A 22,322-nucleotide genomic window follows, 5' to 3' on the forward strand; every position below is an offset into this window, starting at 1 on the left:
AATGCCCATGAACTAAACATTAAAGATAGCTTCTAGTTTCCTCTGTATTTCAAAAGCATCGAAGTTGCTTCTTCCCCCCATTTCCAGAACAATCTGTGATCTTCCCTACATGCTCCTGCCCTTCCTCCCCAGCCTTTTTTAAAAGCCGAAGGATCTGCCCTCGCCTTGTACTCATACGTTTGAGTGCTCCTTTCTAAGGTCAGCATTTTGAATTTGAAGTCTATGATTTTAGACGCTTCTATCAGGAGCATTTTCAATTCTAATCATGTTCTCTAAATTGCTTAGACTCTTTCCCAGCATGATGTCCTGCTCCAATTTTATAGTTAGATAATTAAATTCAGAGTATAGGAGCATTCAGCTCCTCAGCAGTAGTGCATAGATGCAGATGTAAGGCAGACTGCTGTGCAACTTGCTTGATATCTTCTCACGCTTTAATGGCAGCTGATACAGAAAACAAGGATTTTTTTGTAGAAATGTATTATCTGTCCACTTAGTACAAAGCCACTCTTTCACCAGCCTCATTGGCTTCAGCCCGGGATGGTATGCTCCCCAGTAATGGCTTAGAAATCAATGACTTCAGGTGCTGCAGTTCAGACCCCAAAGTATCAGCAGAGATGTACCTGAGGAACATTTACGTTAAAATCCAGCTTTTTCCCAGGGCTGCTCAGAGGTCCTGGTCTACCATCTTCCTGCAGGAGTATTAAAGCAGCAGGATGCCAGGTAGTTACCTTTTAAGCTTTGCGTATAATGTATGCACATACTAACTAAATTATAGAAACAGCAGTATGGATTAATTATACACATCACAACTGTGATACAGCATTTTGCTATTTAAAGGACATTATATATATATATATAAAAATATATGAAACATTCAGAACTTGCTTCACATAGAATAACAATAAGTCCAATGAAAGACTGCAAAATTCTGAATTTAATGTATAATATAACCTTTATTCTGTTTCCTCTAAACTCTTGGAAACTTACATAACAATCGTGCTTTAATTATGACACCATTTATAGACATTTAAAATGCATCTTAATTTATAAATATTTTACATTTGGTCCATAGAACAGGTTGCAATTTACTAAATAATACTGTACTCTTTTAAACAGGCTCTGTATATATTTTTGAATATGTATATATTACATATATATTTTTATATAGAGATAGATTTGCTTGGTGTTCAGATATTTCCTTATTGCAAAAAGCATATATGATCATACAATAATCTTTTTTTCAGGGCAAGTACTACAAAAAAGATACAGCTATTCACAGTTTACACACAGTAGTTCTACAACACTATTTTGTGCTATATGATACGTTTGTACAGCTTTTTGCTAAAGAGCAGGTCTGTCAAACATCTGTCATAATTGTTTACAATCAAACATTAAATACTGCATTTTTCTTAGAACAACATGGGACTTGATTACATTAAACAATAAAGAGAAAGTTGGAATTTTTATCCTTAGTCTAATGAAATTCACAGTTATAATGTGTATGTATCATGTATAATGTTTGTGTAAGATGTACGGGTTTCCTCTAAATCCCAAAGACTTACAGGACTTTTGCATTTCAGCTATAGCTGTTTAGGATGTAGCTTAGATCTCATAATATTTTACAATTGATCTATGTATGAAACAGTTTAGAATCTACCAAACATACTCTGAGATTTTATGATGTAGTTTGAAATACATGTGTATTATATATATATTATTTCTACAATAATGTGCTTGACATTCTGAGAATAATACCTTATTGCAAGAACATGTTTGTCACCTTCAGACAAAAACAACGAAAAACCCAACATTCACAGTTAACATGTTTTTCACGTAGTAGTTCTACATAAATTGTGCTATCTAACATTGTACGTTGCACAAAAATTTGCTGAAAAGCATGTTTCATTGCACAGTTCTGTCACAGTCATTTACAATCAAACATCAACTACTGCATTTTCCATAATCCTTTGTGTCCGTCATATAGCTGCCAAACGAGAAATAGCATACAGGGCTAACCACTGCGTTTTTCACACCGGGAAAAACTTCCATGAGCTGAATGGGCTTTCTAGCTATGTGGCAAATGCAGACTGAGCCCAGAGTGGAGATTCTTATCTTATTGAATAGCTTTCCCTCATGCCTTCATCACCACAAATAATATGTAAATAAAAATAAAACTGCTTCAAAGTGCTAATGATCCATATTTTGTAATTTGCTCAGTAGAAACTGTTAAAGTCCTTTAACAGATTAAAAAGAACAGTTGTAAATTAAACCCTAAATTAGAACTGCAAAGATAAGCTTCAATCTTTAAGCCATTGTTTTGGTTTCTATTTTGGTGGCAATGCAATAGTAGTAGAATAATAACAGCATAATAAAAGCTTAAGTACTCTGAGCTTGAATTGCAAATACTTTGTATTTCTTTTACTCCTGGGAATCTTTAATAGCTCTTGGATATTACTTCTCATTTTGCTAAAAAAGTTAGAAGTCATATTTTTGCCTCTAACATCTGCGATTCATGTTGTATTGATTCACAAAGATACGTTCTTTTCATAAGAAATAGTATATGTATTTTTAAAGAAATTTATGATCTTATTTGAAAGTTATCCTGAAAGGCTAACTAAGTATAGATAGCATTTACAGCCATTCTATGCTGTATTGCCACAAATAGCCATATAACTTCATTTGCACTAGGAATGTTTATAAAGGCTGTGTCTACTGTTAATTGAAGGAAGTCTCTTCCCCCTCAAATGGCCTGGACTGGAACAAGTTTTAAGGGCAGGCTTTTTCACTGATAATCACTTGTTTACAAAATACGTCATTCTTTTGTACAAAACAATTCCAAACTTAATTTTACTCCTGCAAAGTCAGAAATAACAGTCTTGGGATTCAGCGGTAAGAAATATTGATAAACTACTAAAAATCAGCAGCACAAAACTTCAAATAGTCGTGCTAAAAGGTAGATTAAAAAGGTCTTGGCACATCAATTTACAAATTCCAAGATATGCAACTATTATTGTGAAAGGATAAAAACATTAACAGTCTGTGGATTGCCAGAGAACACAAAACACTGTCAAGATCTGAGCTCGCGCAATGGTTGGGTCATACCCATGGCGATTCCCTTATAGTGGAGATGACCTTTTTTCTTTTTTTCTTTTTTTTTTTTCTTTTTTTTTTTTGCCACTAGAGGTAGGTAATTATATTCTCAGATGTAAATTTGTGGTCATATTCAACCATTTTTTTTGTTTTTCTGGAGTAGTATTGGTACTTTTACAATACAGAAGTTTAGATGTAGGCTTCTTTGTTTGCAGAGTTGCTCTGTTGGGCCTGATCTGGCCCGTTTTCAGGATGAGTGATGTCTTCACTTGGCTGAATCATTACCTGGATGCGCTGTTTAAAGAACAACAATAAATGTGAGGCAGTCAAAAACCTGGTTTTAAGGTTACTTTTTTTTTTTAAAGGCAATCCTAAACACTTCTGTCTAGGCATTAGAGCTAAAATAAAAAATTCTGTCTGTCTCCCAAGGGACCAAAAAGGCAGTAAGTCACATACACTAAACACAGTTTTAGCTGCGTTACGAACACAACAGTAGGAGTTGAAAGACCACATGCAAAATGGTAGATGCCACCAGGCATTAACAACTGAGCATGCCTAGGGAAAAGAAAGGAGGAGGGACTGAAGCATGGGGCAGGTGAGGAGGGACCCCGCTGCAAGCCCACAGGTCCGGCACAGAGCCTGCAAGTTTGCAGTGGGCGGCTGGGACTCCAAGCTGGATCTCAGCTGTGATGGTGACCTCCCCAGGGAGCAGAAGGGACTGGAGAGTATTGGCTGCAGCTTCTGGGAGTTACTACCTCTGTGGATCCAACACGTAAAGTAGACTTGTATTTAAGATAGTTTTACTTCTAGTCTGACTTCCCTAGTCCTTTTGTGTTCTCTCCTTTGGTGAAGCTTACCTGCCTAACTCCCGTTCATATTGAGAAAGAGAGTCCAGTTTTGATCGTCAAAGCCTGTGAGTGGTGTAGGCTCCTCCTAGTATCTAATGATCATTTGTCAATGCTTTCAAAAATAAGACCTTAATCCACAGCCGGACTGAGATGGGGAACTTCTACTGTGATCTTATACAACTCTGCCCAAGAACCAGCTATATTTTAGAGCAACAATTCTCCATTTGCATGTAAATGTTTCCATAAGACTGAGGGAAAGATATTCAAAATGTAGGAGCTAAGAACAAGCAGGGGAAAAAAAACCACCAAAACAATGCACAAACAAACAGAAATTTTTTTGTAGACTTCTTTGAAGCATCACTGAGTCTTTTAAAATTTGCTGAAGACAAATATTTGGATCAAGATCCGGGCAATTCATGAGGCATTACTCATCAATTCTGCTTAAGATCATCTGTCCCTTTGCAAAGATGGCTCTGTCAGCTGATTTTAGAATATTCCAGAAATTCTGACAAATTCATTATGACAATCTTTGGTTCCCACAATCATAGAGGACAGAGATGCGTGTTTCAATACTTGTGCTGAAGAAGTGTCCGTTATGCACAGAATGAGATTATTGGCTGGAGAGGGAAAACTGAGGATGCACACAGATTAAAAAAAAATAAGTATGGCAATTGTACGCGATTATTAAACAGTGTACTGACAACACCTCTCTCACGTGGGAAGTGTCATCTCTTTTTAACAAATGGAATAAGGAATCAGGGAGAGGCTAAGAGCACAGTGCAATGAGAAAAAGGCCTCTAATATTCTTTATGAAGTAACTCTTCACAGAAATCCCTTAAATAAAGACTAAAGGGAATCATAGAATATGTTCCCAAGATTTGCTCTGTACTTTCTCTCACCTGCAGCAGAACAAGGCAGCTGTGGTAACTTAGAACAGGTGTAATGCAGAATACGAACTCAAATCTTTGATCCCATTGCAGGGAGATGCTAAATAGGGTCACTGTGAGCAGACTCATGGAAACAAAGTTATGTGGGTTTAGTCCTAAGAGTTTGATTCCAATTCCTTAGAGCATCATCTGCCTTGATACATGATAGTATGTTTTGCATTAATAATAAGGACAAATTTACATATTTTGTAAACTGCTACTTTGGTTTTTAGGTGTAAGAAGCTGGGATGCAGAGTGTCTGCAACTGTCAAAGCCCAGAGATAAGGACCACATTTAATGCAGTGAATTATGTTCAACAACAGACGGTAAAGATACTGTCTTGTCTTTTGTCTGTTTGGTACTTGTTTTTATGTTTTTTCAGCTCTATGCAAAATAACAGGGCTAAGCAAGTGAGGCCACAGGAAATATAGAGTAGAAAATAACTGCCCAGCAATCTTTCATCAGTGTGCACAGGTCTCAGAAGATGAAATCATGCAGTCAGGAAAAAGAGAGACTTACCTGTTTTAAGGAGCCTTTCAGGGTTAGAAACATGTATGCCATATAGCCTGGTATCAGCACCATAGAAGACAAAGCCATGAACCAGCCAACCCCTTGGCCCCATTTTGGGAAAACATAACTTCCCATTGTGAGCGGAGTCATTTGGACAGCACTGAAGATAAATACTCCCTGCAAAATATAGCGGAAAAGAAGATTTGGATGAGATTTCCAGAGTGTTCAGTGTTCAAGAGTTTTTCTGGATTGACTTAGACCTCAAGCCTGCCTTTACATCCAGGCAAGGAGAAAAAGGTTCCTTTGGTCCCTGGTGATGGCTGCCGGGCACTGGCTTGTAGATGGGGGCTGCAGGTCAGTCTTCCATATGGAGGTTGCAGAAAACAGGCAAAAGTCAGCCCACTGCACTGACTGATTAATCTCTAGTGTGAGAATGTGTAAATAAGGGAACTGTTATTCTGAAATTGTGCAGTTGTTTGATTGTTTCCACTAACTTCCTTATTGGAATAATAGCATCAGTAGAACTCTACCGTACTGCTCAGCAACAGATTCCTAGAGGCTCTGAATAAGAAATGTTCTTTAAAGCCTGGCTCTGCACAGACCTCTCTAATAGCACCACCTAAGAGTGCTTGGCCCGGAGGCTTTGATTTTGTTCAGATCCTCTGAACAAACTCGTAATGGAAAATGAGAGCAGTCAGAATGGAACCTGCGTTTCAGTAAGTGGCTACAGATTTGTCTGTATAACAGATGTTATCCTAGGAAATTCAAAAATCACTTTGAATTTTTCAGTAACGGGAGATGAGGAGATAGCTTCCCAAAAAGCTTCTTACCAAAATTCATCTTAACATTTCAAGTTAACACTCTATTTTCACATACATAACCTGCATCTCAGATTATCCAGGTATGCTGGTACGGGGAATCCACTGGTACTAGTAGAATCCTCAGATAACCTGCACAAAATCAGAGGGAAGGGGGCTATTGGGAAAGATGGGAGTCCTGGGGAATAATACCTGCATACACATGCATACTGTACCATTGATCAGCAGCACTTGTGGGTTGCTTTTGTGTTGTTTTCAAACAGATCACCTGCAAACATGGTATTTTTTCCTTTAAGTTCCCGAGGAAGACTCCTATCCTGGCCTGTTGCAAGTGTCTAAAACAGCCTGCATCAGGGAAACCTGCTAAACTGAACCAGCAAAGAAGGAAGTTCATTTTGATCCCAGGTTCAGGCCTTGTGCAGAACATATTCCCAGAGAGGAGAATACAGAGAGGCAGATTTTTTGCACATCACCACCACCTCTGAATTTGCACTGGACAACAAACTCTGTTGAAGACTTTATAAGACAGGAGAAATCTGGTAAATTTTACATACAACGTTGGTCATCTTCCTACTACACCACTAAAATAAACAAAATGCATTTTTTATGCTTTCCTGAACACTTGTTTTTGGAAAAATGAAAGCCACCTTCATCTGGGTAGGGATGAATCAAGGAACGCTCAATATAAACACATTTCTGTTCCTCTCTTCAGTGCTCTTTGTTTGCTTTTCTATGGCTACCTATATGGGAATATCAGTGAAATATCAGTGAGTGAGAAGTATTGTGTCATGTGTAATAGTGTCTACTCGATTACAGTTTTTTATATTGCATCTGGGTTGACTACATCATGTGTAGTAAATTTACATTGCCTATTATTTCAAAATGTACTGTATGGACTTAACTGGATAAAGTTTAGAATCAGGAAAAGACTGTACTATGGTTTCCAGTGCACAAAATCCTTGCAAGGTTTGCCAGAAAAAACAGTAGCAATGTAGTATAAACTGGGTAATATATGCCACAGAATCCCACAAGAGAACAACATCAGTTTATAATCCTAGTCTGTTACCAGAATAGTGCCTGTGAAGGAATTCAGTTTACTAAACGTGGGCATTTTTGTGCATATGGAAAATTTAGACTTTAGAGAGATTGCTACATTTTACCTAAGCATACAAGAAATGGTCAAAATTTTTTTCTTACAGTTTTCTATTTCTGCCAATCAAACTCTTGACTAGTTACCATTTTCAGAGGACTAATACAAATCTTGACATTGCACAAGGCTTCTTTTCTTAGGGCACAGGCTTCCTCTAATGACACTGGTTTTTGCTTATTGCCTTCAGTGGAATTGCTCAACTCCTTAAAAAAGGAATTAGGTCAGAGTTAATATGAACCTGTGGGGGTGGAAATGACAACACTGTAGTACACAGGCCACCTCATTTACATCCTTTGAATCATATAATAAAAGTTTGTTCCTTACTGCCACAATGATAGGAGTGAAAAATGACCAGCAGAGTTTCCACCAGATGCAGGGTCTGTATCCCACCATCTCTTGGATGTTGTCATAAAATCTATTAACACCTAAATAAAGAAATAAGAAACAGTATAGAAACTTATCAGATAATTGAGTCAATTGAAAGCTCAGTGGTTTTGAGAGACACTGTCATAAATGATGAGGTATATTTGGAAGCTCTATACAGACCCCAACATGACTTTTCACCTATCTGAATGGGAAAGAAACCTGCAAACTCAGAAGCACCAAGAATCATTTGTTCTCATTCTTCCACATGATAATTAATTAATTAGTGACCAGCAAACTTATTCCCATGCAAAGGCTGAGGAAGTCTACATCTGAAGGTCAAATGCAACAAACGCCCTTGGTTAATTTCAACTCTAGTCTTATTAGAATGAGAGATTTAGAATTATATTTTACAAATTAAATCAAAAAAAAACCCCAAACCCATCCTAGTGTTAACCAGCTTCACTCTCTGTGGATATATGCACACCAAATACATGCAGAACTGCATATGAAATCAAAGAGTAGCACTTCTGTTGCTGCTGTTACGTACCAGCACTCCATCACCTTCTAAAAGGTATGTCTATCATACTATTTGTAACTTTGATTTCTTCATTATTTAGCTATTATATTTTTCCATTCGCATTTGCTGGATTCATATGCAGTATCTCTCCCCTATAAAAATGCTGTTCCATCCTCTTAAGCCCATTAAAAGACAACAGAAAGACTTAAGTTATCTAGCTCTGAATCAGTTTTGTAATATAAGCTGAAGTGCCTTAGTAATCATGGGAGTAGCTCCTTGGACTAGCTAACACAGGACTAAGGTCAAATGCACAAATACTCTGGCAAGAATATGATACATATTCATTAATCTTTATACCCAGAGCTTGCCAGTCCAGACTTGTGGATATTTTAGGGCAATTATGCAAGATACAACTGACCAAGGAGCCTGGCTCTCACTGCAAGATCCTAGAGTGACAGAGTCATTTCTGGAAATGAAACATTACAAAGTCCAAAAGACATAAATCATTCTGTTGACAACAGCAGTACCTAATGCCTCTGAAGATCCAGGCTTTCCAAGGAAGGGGGATAGGAAAAAAGAGGGACATGTCACCTATTTAGTATTCCTGAAACACTTAGCATCTAATGACTTCCAGGTTTATACACAGGGTATTTTAAAGAGGCAGAAGTACCTTCCATAAGCCACCTTTGAGTCCTCAGTGGAATTATATGCATATAAAACAAGGCTAATTTCAGTTCCACCCTCAGCATGTACATGCACAAAAGAACAAATCGGTAAATGAAGTATCCTTATGATATGCAAAGCTTATGGAAAAAATAAAACCATATTGTTTACCGTAGCACCAGGATATCGAGATGCACTCAAAGAATACAAGGAACAAGAGACTCATTCCACTGGCAGAGTAGTAGTCAAAAAGCTTAAACACATATATTCCACCCTAAAACATAGAAGAAGGAAGTGTTAAAATAAATAGTAAGGACTCCAATTTCAAGAGAGATTAAAATGCAAGCTACAAACTAAACAGTGGTGAATAGGTCAGGGACACATTAATATAAATTAATTAAAGTTAACAGGTTAAAATCTGATAATGCTTGAGGTCAATACTGACGAAAATTAGATTACTGCCAGAATTCAATTAACTGGTTTAATTTCACTTTACTCCTTTTTGTTAAATAATTCAATCATTTCCCTCAAATAGTTTGCAATCTAGTAGATCACAGGAAGCAATGGAGAACATCCCTAGCTGCCACTTCTTGGGACTGTAAGATAGGCCGTAGAGATGTGTATTTTCTTGTCACCTGAGCCAGGAAGTAGGACAAACTGCATCCACGGACTACAGGCATTTTACACTTACAAGTTAATGTCTGCTGCCTGAAGTCTTTAGATAATGTTGATGATAGATCCCTGCCACTTAAACAGTTTGCAATGATTCCTGGTTGGAGTGGGGGAAGGGAGAAATAAAACAGATGCTGTATGCCAGACATAGGATCTCGTTCTTCTACAGAACATACCTGAGTAATATTGGACAGCCCTATCAGATAGGAAACAATGCATACAACAGCAATGAAGATTTCTCTTCGATTGCGCAGTAACTTCGGAAATTCATCCACCAAAGCTGTTATGAATCCTTCCACAGTGCAAAACTGCAAGTAAAGTCAGAAATAAAATAGAATGCAATGCACTACAACAGCAGGACTACATTTAGGGAAGGAGTTTTCAACAGTACCCATCACTGGCGTAAGGCTGCATCTATTAAATGATAAGCAAAAATTCACTTGACTTCAGTGGAAGCAGTGCTCCTGAATATCCTTGTTTCTGTCTAAAAAGATCTGTGCAAAAAGATTTCCAGCTAGAAAAACACTCAAAATTCCAAACTATGAACTACAGCATGTTCTTCATGAACATAAAGTGCTTGTTCTTGTGATAGAAGACGATACACCTACAGTTGATGACTTTGACCCCTAGATCCTTCTAAAACGTACACTTTCTGTGATTTACTCACATACATGAAAGCCAATAGAAACAAAAAGTCTAATCAGGTTAGTGCTTCAGGGTAAAGGTTAAAGACAGGAGATTGATTCTCATATGTAATAATTCAAATACTTTTTGTATCGCCAGAAAAGATTTTTGCTGAGAATGTGGTCCTCCAAATGGAAAGCATGGCCATACTTCAGATTTTTTCTGTATGCACATATTCAAAATAAATGTTATCATTGTGATGGCTGAAATAATGAAGAACAGAACGTATGTAAAGTTTTATTAATTTCCAGCAGTGCAACCAGAATTTAACCAATAGTTACAGTTCCTGTAAGTTATAGCATATGAAATGTTTCACTGAGACAGAAAATGAAGAAGGCATGACAACCTGTAGCTACATATTCTTTTAAATAATATTAGACTACCTTCCTCAGCTGTTAGTTGCCTAGAGACAAGTTCTTTCAAGAATATTTTGGACCCAATTAATTTCACAGTAGTTTCCCCCCAGATTGAGCAACAGGTTTTAATGTCAAGCCTGAAGCTTAATGAAAAACGAAGAAATAGAAAACAAAATTTCAGCTTCCCTTCATGTTGCAGGATAAAATGCCCTCTCGGTCTTTTTGTATTTTGGTTCACAGGCTGAAGTCAACTTGGATTTATAGAAAATGATGGATTTTCTCTACTGAAAGACTAGTACAGTACTAAGCTAGTAATTCTTATATTCCTTTGCGTGCTATGAAGACTGTGCTAATAACTGTAGGGTGCTGGTTTGACAGCTGCAACTGATTGCAAGTAGATTAACACATCTGCCTGTGACTGGTCACATACAGATGACCAAATATTTCAGCAGGCAGAATGGACTACCCTGACAAAGTCCTCGAAGTATGCTTTGCAAAATAACACAAGGTGCTTTCTTTAGTGCACTTACAATATAGTTGCTATCTGTATTAAAATTATTACTGATTAATGAATGCTTTTGTTGGCCATAGTCCTTTCTAGCATTTAAAGTGCTTTTTTTTTTGTTCTGTGTGCTTTTTTGTTAATTTTGCAATAAACTTTTTTTAATGATTGCATGACTTAATTATTTCATTATTTAATTATTTAATCTAGACAGCAACTCTGGAGAATACCTTATTTGGATTTGCAAAACCTCTAGGTTGTGCCTTCCCATTCGTTTCCAGTTGTCAGATACCATCTATAACTCTTAGCTAAGGCCTGAACCAATAAAGTCTTGATCCTTACCATTGGGAAGTGATTTCAGAACACACTAAGATGCAGAATGTCCTCAGTAACATCCTCCTGAATTTCCTCCTGACATTCTTATGCTTGAAATGTGTGCTGCATCTTTTTTGCTCCATGTGGTAAGCTCTGAAGTTGCCTTTCAGAAATATTTGTGGCATCTAAATCTTGTAAAGCATATCCCAGTGTCTCCTACATTGCTGAACATTGCAAAGCTATTTTTAATATTGTGATTGAACGGTTAAGATTTCAAAGATAGTTCCTTTTGTCTGCAGAATAAGTTTTCTGCACATTTTGTATATGCTTCCAACAGTTCATGAAAAAGCAAATGTGTCTTAGTATCCATTTTTTACTATCCCAGGCTCCTTGAACCATTCAGTCTTTCCTCTCCTTAGTACCTCCTATTATTTATCTGATTATTCCAGAAACCATTCTGCACCACTAACAGCTGGCAGTGCAGAATGCACAGAGAGAGGCCAACCTTGTGCCGTACAGTTGCAGAAAATTTGTCTTTGTTATTAATTTTTATACCAGTTTTACCTGACTGTCAATTCCAAGCATAAGCAACATGGAGAAGAACAGTATTGCCCACAAAGGAGAAATTGGTAACTGTGTCACTGCTTCTGGATAAGCTAGAAATGCCAGTCCAGGGCCTGGTAGGAGAAACAGGAGAGAAAATGTCATTGTGATTGATTGGGTGTTGTGATTGTTTGCTCCTGTTGATGCATGGGTTTTAGGTTTATTTGAATGACTCAGCCATGGATGCAGCATCTGACCAGGGATTTCAGCTTAATCAGTGTTCACTGACCAAGAAGTCAGTGCACGTACCTTGCTTTTAAAGTGAACCAACCAAAACGGAAAACCCACAACCCCAACCCCCCAAACCAACCAACCAACCAAGCAAAATACTAGACACAGTTCAGAAGCTGCTCCTGAGAGACACCTTTGTACAGCAAAGACAGGAAATGTTATGCTTGGCTAGGATTACATCTTCAGGTACTGATCAGCTTTCTCTCCCTCTCAAGTGGTTACTGATAGCTGTAATCTTCTGCTTTGCACCAGGTAGTTCAGAAGAGAAACAAAGACAGCTCAGAAATGGAGAAGACACTTTCCAACATTTATAGTATTCCCATTTGTTATTCCATTCCATTAATTATTAAAATACACATTTTAATAAACTATGTAGTTGTGAATAGGCAAACCTTTTTCATCTGTGTTCCTACTAACTGCTAATGGGAGGCATAGTGTTGGAAGGAGAATATAAATTATTAAAAAAGAAGGAGCTCTTTTTGTTGTCATAGCATAGCTGGAAGCCAGCTGATGCCAGGTTAAGAGGGAAACCTGTAGCAAACTAAATAATCACAGAAATAAAATTAGTGTGCCTCACCTAAGCGGGGGTATCTGATTTTTTGGTTTTCATTAAAAGTAAGTCTGTCTGTGACAATTGGTTGGACCTACATAGCTTTCAAACCAGTGAGGCAAGGATTGGCATTAGACACCTGATTTTGAAACAATTATTTGCTAGCAATAGCAGACATGATTGGAATGCCTTCCAAATGGCAGTAGTAAAAGCAAAATAAACTTAAGATAAATATGTTCTTAATTTTACTGTTACACATTCCACCAAAATGCAGCTACAGCTTTTAATAATATTGTTTTACAAAGCTGTATAAAAGATTATAAACCAATATGTCTCATGGTGCTAAAATAAAGCATCAGTTTCTGAGCTTGCTAGGAGAAATAGAAGCCTTAATTAAAAGGTCAAATTTTCAACTATCTTATGCAATTAGTGGCTGCAGGAAGTCATGTGCATCTTTCAGAAGTCTATTATCTTAGGTACCTTAAAATGTATTTAGGAGCTTAACATGATATAAAAATATTGTTCTGTTTGCAGGTGTAGTCTTTATATAGTTATATCTATATCAAATACATAAATCCAAGAAGCTTATTTCACACACCACTGACTTTCTAGACCATTTTTTGACAACAATGTATGCCATCATAATTCTTTTCCTAATTTCTTTGTATGTGTAGTTTACTGAAGATTATTTTTAGGGCTTAAATTCTCCCCTTTTCTAACTAAGGAAATATTTCATCAATGGGATATGTTTACTAGTATAGTAAGACATATTTTGTCCACCAGTGACTTCCAACCAAGCTTTCAGTTATCAGATCCCTCCCTGTGGCCAGAACTGCTAAATGAGTATCTGGTACACCAGCTGGGTTAGGGCAACCATCTGCTCTGCTACTTTAAGCTTTTTCATCTGGAAGAAAGACAAGGAACTGCAAAGAATAGCAGAATTCTTCCATGGACATCTTACTGCCCTAAGTACAATGACTTTCATAATACAGGGCCCCATAAAATTGGCTGATAGCTGTAGGTCTGAAGAGGTGAGAAATGGACCTGCCTCAAAGGGCTTAACCTCAAGAAACAGTAAAAGGAATTTAAAAACCTAACTGAATTTGAGAATATAGGCTCCAAAAACATGACCATCATTCCTGCTTTCAGTCTGCTTTTAAGAATTTCAGTAGCAAAAGGCTCATGATCTGATGTCACAGCTAAGCACTGAAGCGGCAAACTGTGCTGCCACCTCTTGTAAATGCTTTCCCTGTAAGTAGCATTCATTAGTATTCAATTGCGTCAGCCCGCGATGAGTCTCTGGCTGACCACTCTCCACACCAAAGGTTTGAGAGCACTAGGCAGGCAGGCGGACAGTCTGCTCGACATGAAATTATTTTGCTGGTGCTGCCTTGAGAGGTTTGAAACAATGCTCACCCTTTGCAATCAGTAAGGGCGACTGAAATGACAGGGAGCTGAGGAATGTTTTGAGGGAGGGATTTTGAACAATTACATGAAGCCGTTGGATACAACGTACGAACAAAAAATAACTGATGCCACTGAACAACTTAGAGAAAAATATATTGGATACCTGACGCTGCGACATCTGCAATAGGCCTCTTTGTGACATTAGCCATGAATCCAACAATGGAGAAGATGACAAAGCCAGCAAACATGCTTGTGCATGAGTTTATGCAGCACACTATGATGGAGTCCCTGAAATAAAGGTAAGGTGCTTTAAGCAGTGGGTAAAGCAATGCTACTGTTCATCAGTATATTACCCTTTTTTCCTGTGAAAAGATTTCATGATTTAGGATTTCACAGTTTGGGTTCCATTTCATGCTGGACAAGTCATACTGTCTTTCCCATTAGTGTAAATGCAGTTGTACATCTCATTCCAAGTTAGATATAACATTTAATATTCAGATCAGAGACACAGAAAGACAGAATTGAGCTCCAGCCAAGACAGGAAAGTGCCATTGTAATATGTGCAGTCATCTGCTTACCTGTAAACATTATTGTGGAAAGGGTTGTAACTTCCAAGGGCAATCAGTGAACCAAGACCCAAACCATAGGAGAAGAAAATCTGTGTGGCAGCATCCAGCCAAACCTGATTGCAGGAAATAATTTTTTTAAAAATCTGTTTCTGCACTTGAGGAGCAGGTCATATGTCTGAAAGGTGAACAGTTAGTAGTGAAACTTTTGTTTACAAGGATTGAATATTTACCTCAGAGTCTGAAAGCTTACTGAAGTTGGGAGTTATATAGAATAAAATGCCTTCCTTTGCTCCAGGCAGTGTTACACCACGGAAGAACAAGATAAGCAGCATAACATAGGGATAAGTAGCAGAGAAATATACCACCTGATGTGAAGAAACAAGACATTGTAAGTGTGGAAGGAAGAATGATCTGTGCTTGTTAACACTTCAGAAAATATTTGCTCCCTAAAAAGACTGTAGCAGCAACTGAGGCTGACTCTTAAAATTGAAGCATTTACCAATGGAAAACCTTGGTGTGGAAAGGGGAGTGCCTACTGCAGAATTCCCTAAACACCACGTCTACAAGGCAGGTGGATGTTGCCGATTTTCCTGAAGGTGCAATATAGTGGACTAGAATATTTTTGCACGAGAGGGCTCATGCTTTTCTTTTTTTGTATTCAACAAGGGGAGCTCCCAAAAGCAAAAGGTTCATGTCACCAGTACCCTGCTTGTAGAACAACATCTGTTAGTTTATTTCTCCACCTCTCAGAGAGCTGCTCTTGTATTTTTCACATGCTCTCCCCATCTGTTATGATATACAGGGTCCTACTCTCTTGCCTTTTCAAAAGCCCTATAAAAAAGATACTATGAAGTCAGACTCCAAAGAAACAGTGTCAGCCCTCTTTTTGCCACCTTCTTTGCAGACAGGAGAAATAAAATGGTCTCAGCTCAACTAGGCCATGTTCAACATGCAGCTTTAAGTGGGTCAGTTACAACCATCTTGCCAAAAGTTAACAATTCATTCTTTCAGTGAGAAAAAAATCCTAGTCCTCTATACCAGACCTGAGGTCTTGTAACCCAAGCCTTCTGTTGCCGCCGAGCCTCATGGCTGCAGCTTTTCATTTCCCTAAGATTTCTCCCTGCCATTTTGGGAGAAGGAAAGGCATATGCCAATGTCAGATGCTGTTGCCCTTTAATTCCTGGAGAAAGGTCTGTCAATAATATGATTTCCTCTAATTCATTAGTAAATTCTGTTTTGCACTCAGAAACCAGCCAGACTCCAAGAAGCACAGCATGCAAGCATGCCTGTGGCAAGAACTACCTACGGCTCTCATTCAGCGTAAGGAAAGGAGGGAGCAGCTCTTTATGCAATACAGTTTCAACACTTACTTACGTACCTAAGAAGTCCAGCAAGAGTTGTGCAACAAACGCATGCTTCTCACTGAAGCCAAAACACTTCATCCCCACTCTATTGCTATCCAAACTAGCTAGAATATTCATCCCAGGAACAAGCAGACATATTTTTAAGGCAATTTTATACCTGGCAAAGCCAAGAGGTCTGTAAGTGAACATACCATCTAAGACTGTGGTTAGACCTAGCTACAGAGGAGCCAGCTCCTTCAAAAACATGGTGCTATATCAATTCAAGAAAGGAAGAAATTAAATACTTCACAGAGCTATTCCAGCAAAACTGTCCCCAGCGCCTCTTACCTCAAGAATTTTCAGAATATTTGAGTAAAACGGGCATTTTTAATTGAAAGGGATTTACAGTACTTTTTAATCTTACCTTTCCAGTCCAGCCTACCCCCTTCCAGATACAAAAATACACCAGAATCCAGGCAATTGCTAGAGTAATTGCTAGTGGCCATCGGATTTGCCCTGGTTTTTCCAATCCATCAGTCATTTGGTGCATGTTGCGTCTAGAATAAGCCAACAGAATGTGTATTTGACAACTAATTCAGAAGATAGTATATGAATGTTAACAAGCTGATCCCTGCATCTACACAGGAATGATACAGAGAAAAATTATCAGCTTACTCCCAGAATTCGACGACGGCACTTGTCATGTTAGTGGTGTTTGCTAAGGTATAATTGGAGAAGCAGCGGTCAGTGTTCCATGGGTTCTCACAGTGTTTCCAAGGAAGAGTCTATTTAAGAAAGGGAGAGAGAAAAACCTCAACAGTGAAACAGTTTTTAAGTAAGCATTACCTCAGCTCTCTCTCTCTTTACTAGAAATGACAGTTGAGTGGAGAACTCATACCCTCCGAGTTCTGCAGCGCACTGATCTCCCTGGGGTGCATGTCTACCACGTAAGTTATTTAACTTCATATCAGTTGTGTGAATCGGATGTAAAAATATTTCTTCCTTTCTTTAATATATCAGCCCAAATGCCTTGGAGTCTGATGTGCCTCTCAGCACGCGAGAGTCTATTGAGTGTGCTACAAGAAACAAGGGCAGCAGAAGGGACCTCCTGGAGGTCCTGTTACCTCTTGTTACACTAGAGGTAATAAAGGTGTGATGGTTATTGATCAATGATTTCCATTTTCCCCTCAGGTCAAGGGACAACTAGAAAAATGTAAACTTTCTATTTTCTACGTGCATTTTCTACATGTGTCCATTACATTAAGTTATCTTTCAGAAGTTCTGGGAAGCAGAACCTGTTTCCACATGATATCCATTAGAATGAATCTCATTTAGATACAAGTTAGATACTCTTCTGGTGGCCAACCTTGGAAACTCCTCTCACAGAAAGTGTTGTATCAGGGTATTGCATGTTTTAAATACAAGGGTAAGAGGCTTCAAGGGAATTAGAAGTCAGTATTCATTTAATACGGGCCAGTGCATCACTTCCAGACTATGACTGACCTTTTACAACAATAACAAATCTGATGATAATAAAAAAAGAAATAATCTAATGATCTTGTCACTCCCAGAAAGTAATTAATGCAAATTTGGTCAAGGGAAAATTCTTTAAAGAAGAGAACAAGCAAGCATGAAAAAAATCTGTAGAATAGACAACAATTGAATGCATTAATTATTGAGACTTATGTAAGAATGCTTCCTCAGATGGCCAAAACCCAAAAATCAGACAAGACCTACTCAGCTGATGAATCATCCTTGAGGGGAAAAAAAAGGCAGCTAAAAATAAAGTTAAAAGGAAAGAAAACAAAGTGAAAAAAACCAACGAATGGAAGTTCAGAGCTGATCAAATCACAGAACTTCCATTCCATGGGACTTTCTTTAATAAACCCTTCCATCATTAAATAACATAGCAATGATACTATTTCCCAAAGAACTAACATTTTTGTGGCTGCTACTGAAGGAAAAAAAATCATTTATACACTAAAATTTTTCTCAGGGGAATGACTGGCCTGTAGGCTAAAAGGCAAATGGGTACTAGTACTCTTGTTAGCATTGTCAGGACAAGGAGTCCGAAGCCCAGGCATGACTTGCAGCTGCCTGGCAGGTAAGCAGAGAAACAAGCAGGCATGTCTGTGATTAAAGGGCAGAGACAGATAATAAGTGAAACTAAAAGGGTACAGAGGAAAGAGCTGTGTCTCTGAAGATTAAGATGAGGAAATTTAAACAAATTGGTAAAAAAGAAGCCTGTGGCTCCAAAATAACCTATCATTATGTTTCTCCACTAGCATTCTCGGAACAGAATATTTTCCTCACAGTTTTCCATTCTACATTTCCTGTGAAGAAGAAAAAAAAATTAAAATGGAGGGATTTTTACAATATAGGTTTCCTTTAGTAAGAAATGGCTTATCCTACTGATTTCTTTTCATTTTGTGTTAACCTCACACCTTTACAGTGAGATAGATTAATCAGGTACCTATATATCACTTTGCTTTACATTCAACAAACAATGCTGTCCCCGCCCCTCCCCTCCCCCACTTACAGTGGTAAAGGAATTATACAGGTAGTATATGGCCCACGAAATAATCACAATGTAGTAAATATTTAGCCAAAAGGAAAGGACAGCAGCAGCTAGTCCCACACCTGTAAAGAAAACAAAAAGAAACAAAAGAAGGTGACTTCTAGTAATGTTTGTACAAGTGTCAGTTGAAGAACTGCAGTTCAGAAGGACAAATACGACGTATGGGGCAGATAGCGTTTACCGCATTTTGTAGAAACCAAGTTAATATTTTAGAAGTACCATTATAAAATGGTCACCAATTTGAGTGATAGTTCAGTCATCTATACATTTAATCACAGTGCTCTGTTCTCTGTGTGTTGCAGCAAGCAGTCACATCTGCTGCTGCTGAGATTTTACAGGCATTTTTTACTTCTAGGGAAAAGAGCTAAATCAGCTCATTATCTGTAACAGCAGTCCCACAGAAACTTCTGACAGATGCACACAAATTGAGTATGAGTTATAATACCAGCTATCCATTTAGTACACTGATTTAAGTGTTTGATGCTTAGTATAATGCTATTATGTCATCTCAGACTAAAGAAATGTCAAGGGTTCCACAATGTCATCCCTTGTCCTCTACTCCACATGCAGACTTCAGGGGTATTTTAAAATATTCAGGCTTGTGACAGTTGCCACATGACTCTAAACAGGAGCAAGTGCTCAAAATAATCAGTCTAATGCAAAGCAGGATCTATATTTTGCATTGTGCCCCCTACCAACATCTGTAACACCAGCAAAGTTAAAATACTTATCTGTGAGAAACATTTTCTTCTCTCTGGGTTTTCCCAGTACAAAATTTCCTAGAACAAAATCCACTCCAAACAAACTTTTAGCTCACCCTATGCTGTCAGTCCTACTGTGTGAAGTAATTTATAACTCGATGTGTAACTTGTTCTTCTTCTGGCCCAGGAGTCGGCTCATGAGCTCTTAAGTGTCAAAGGATTTAGGACTAGAGGGTGAAAAGCACAGTTTGTGAGGTTTGTGGGTCTGTGCGGAATCTACAGTAAAACCTTGAGGTTCTAGCAATGAGAAACCTCAAACTAGCTAAATATCCAAGTGTGGAGTGGGCTTGTCTTAAGCAATTCAGAATGAAATTGCCTTCTTTGAAGTGTTTGGCCATTGAATTTCAATAAAGACCAACAGAAGATACAAACCTCTGTGACTCCGACTAGAAAGCAATGTTTACCAAATTGCTGTGAACAGAGTTCTGTACCCACTCAGATAAATACTGCTAGATTTAGAATGCTATTTTGAACAGTCTTTATATGTTCCTAACAAAACAAACAAACAAAAAAATCAAAGTTTTTGAAGTTCAAAAATAACTTTGTTGAGAGTCTAATGCCTAACTTCTGCTATTTTTAATGGGGAATGGATAATATCCTAGTGTGTTTCAAAATTGTTGTTTACACCTCAGAAAGCTAGGGTTTTCTATAGAAAATTATGGTTTAAGTAAAAATATGAATGCATAAAGAAACATTCTTGCTCTGTCACTTTGTGCAACTTGGAAACAAATGGAAAGCAATCCAAATTCATACTGTACCTTTGAACATTGGAGCAAGCTTCCACACTCCAAGGCCTCCTATAGATGTATACTGACCAAGGGAACACTCCAAAAGAAAGAGTGGCACTCCAGCAAAAATTAAAGTAAGGAAATAGGGAATCAGGAATGCACCTAAAAAGAAATAAGAAAAAGTCTGTTACATTGGGGAAAAACACTACTGAGTTTCCACTGTTGCCATCCCTATTATATAGGAAAAGAAACCCACATTTTTTTCCTCTTAAGTGTAGCTTTTCAAAAAAGTTAGTGGAAAGCACATGCACACTTCTGAACCAGTATCTCAAGAGGTGAAAATAAGGGGAAAAATGTATCTCATTATCATTTAAATATTTTCTGTTTAAGTAAAAAGCTAAAATCCAAAACAATGTGTATTTTGTTGTCTTTGTCTATCACAGGAGTATGCAGATAGCATAAAGGCTTTAACCAGGACTGGCTGCTTTCCAGCTGAAGTTACCCTTTTATGGTAAGCTCAGAGTCAGTATTCCAAGCCGTATGCAATCCTCTCAAACACTCAAACCAAAAGAGAGGGCTCTGAAGGGTTGGAGGGCAATGTGCTTTAGTTCTGCTCTGAGGTCTTATGGTCTTTTAAGAGCACCTGCCAACTAGAAGTTAGAATACACTCCAGGGCAGACCTCAAAGCAGAGCACCACACTTCAAAACTGCTCCAACCCTCCTGGACAAGTGTAAAGCAAAAAAAAAAAAAAAAGAAAAAACCCAACCAAAAAAAACCAAACCCCAACCCAAACAAAAAAACCCATCTCTACAGATGAAAAAGTTGTTAAAACCAAGTTCTGTTTTACAGATAATTTTTATGGTGAGTTCTAATATACAAATATATCAGAGGTTGTAAGAATGAAACAGGAAACTTACCTCCACCATTCTTGCCACAAAGGTATGGAAATCGCCACACGTTCCCTAAGCCAATGGCGTAACCTACACAGGACATAAGAAAGTCAAATTTTCCTTTCCAGGTATCTCGGTCTGGAAGATCCGTCTTCTTCTTCTGCACTTTTACTACCAAGGTTTTAGGCTTGTCATTGGTGATTGAAGCATCAACTTCCGTGGAGATCTGTCCATCTGCCACTTTTGTTCCGTTTGTTGCCATGTCTCTGGGTTTGCCTGAAGAGGCTCTGGCAGCAGCCGGACGAGAGATTTCAGCACCAGTCCACGTGGACAGCAGCTTTGCGGCTCGCGGTCACCCAACCGGGGAGTTTCGGCTTCGGCGGGAAAAACCCAACAGCCCCCCAAATGCCGGGGTGGTTCGTGAGCTAGTCCGCGGTCCTGTACCAGCTGCCGGGTCGAGCTGTGAAACAAGATCGCAGAATTCAGATTTGCTTTGGCAGTACTTTAGGCAACTTACAAATTTACGGTGACCGGAGACCTCGCGGCCGACAGAGCTTTGCAACGCGGGTGTCTCATCGAAGAGCTTGGCTCTGCCCTTTGGGGTTTTATTTATTGACTCAGTGGGAAGCAGGTCAGAACTAACGTAGTCCCCCAAAACAATCTTCAAGCCACAGTTACTCATCCCCACCCCCCCCGATCTCTTACGAGTCTACTGAAACAAAATAATTCCAAAATGCAGCACTGTATTTTACATAGCGCACAGCCCAGGTTTTTATATATATATATATATATATACAAACACACACTAAAGGTGGATCAGTAATGAGGTTTCTATTTCACAGCCCAGTAAATAATACATAGAACAGCCCAGAACTTGGGCAATGAAACTATTCCATTTAATCATTCTGCATTTTAAAAAGTAAAAGGAATTCCCACCATTCTCAAGTACCTTTATGTACAAGATGTTGTGGCTATCAAGAAACAGCACTTGCCACCTTTAATAGTGAATTTAAAGAGTTACGAACAGCGTGCACTTATCTAAACCACCTTTCTCTAAAATACTCCCAGAGGAATTAAACAATAAACCAGATGGAGCAACAGGACTTAATCCTGGGTAATGATGCTCAGTTTTACACATGGTTATAATTAGCTGTTAATATAAGACAAATGTTTCACTAAGCTTAAGTTAAAAGCACTGTAAGACAACAGGCTGTAATAATGACTCCTCAGTTTCTGCTTCCTAC

General features: G+C 38.3%; 1 protein-coding gene across 1 annotated transcript; it reads right to left on the minus strand.

Moving 5' to 3' along the window:
• Window positions 1-933: 933 nt before the first annotated feature.
• SLC6A1 (solute carrier family 6 (neurotransmitter transporter), member 1) lies at window positions 934-21,461 on the minus strand. Its single transcript, XM_010584456.1, has 14 exons — window positions 21,106-21,461; window positions 20,218-20,349; window positions 18,660-18,760; window positions 16,796-16,905; window positions 16,545-16,677; window positions 15,008-15,142; window positions 14,787-14,890; window positions 14,372-14,496; window positions 11,982-12,094; window positions 9,737-9,868; window positions 9,060-9,162; window positions 7,667-7,767; window positions 5,384-5,551; window positions 934-3,384 (listed from the first exon to the last, which is right to left on the minus strand). The coding sequence occupies exons 1-14, from the start codon at window positions 21,338-21,340 to the stop codon at window positions 3,280-3,282; spliced, it is 1,797 nt and encodes a 598-aa protein (XP_010582758.1). The 5' UTR covers window positions 21,341-21,461; the 3' UTR covers window positions 934-3,279.
• Between the last annotated feature and the right edge of the window lie 861 nt (window positions 21,462-22,322).

The sequence above is a fragment of the Haliaeetus leucocephalus genome, unplaced genomic scaffold (genome assembly GCF_000737465.1).
Source record: "Haliaeetus leucocephalus isolate CR32 unplaced genomic scaffold, Haliaeetus_leucocephalus-4.0 Scaffold984, whole genome shotgun sequence".
NCBI lineage: Eukaryota > Metazoa > Chordata > Aves > Accipitriformes > Accipitridae > Haliaeetus > Haliaeetus leucocephalus.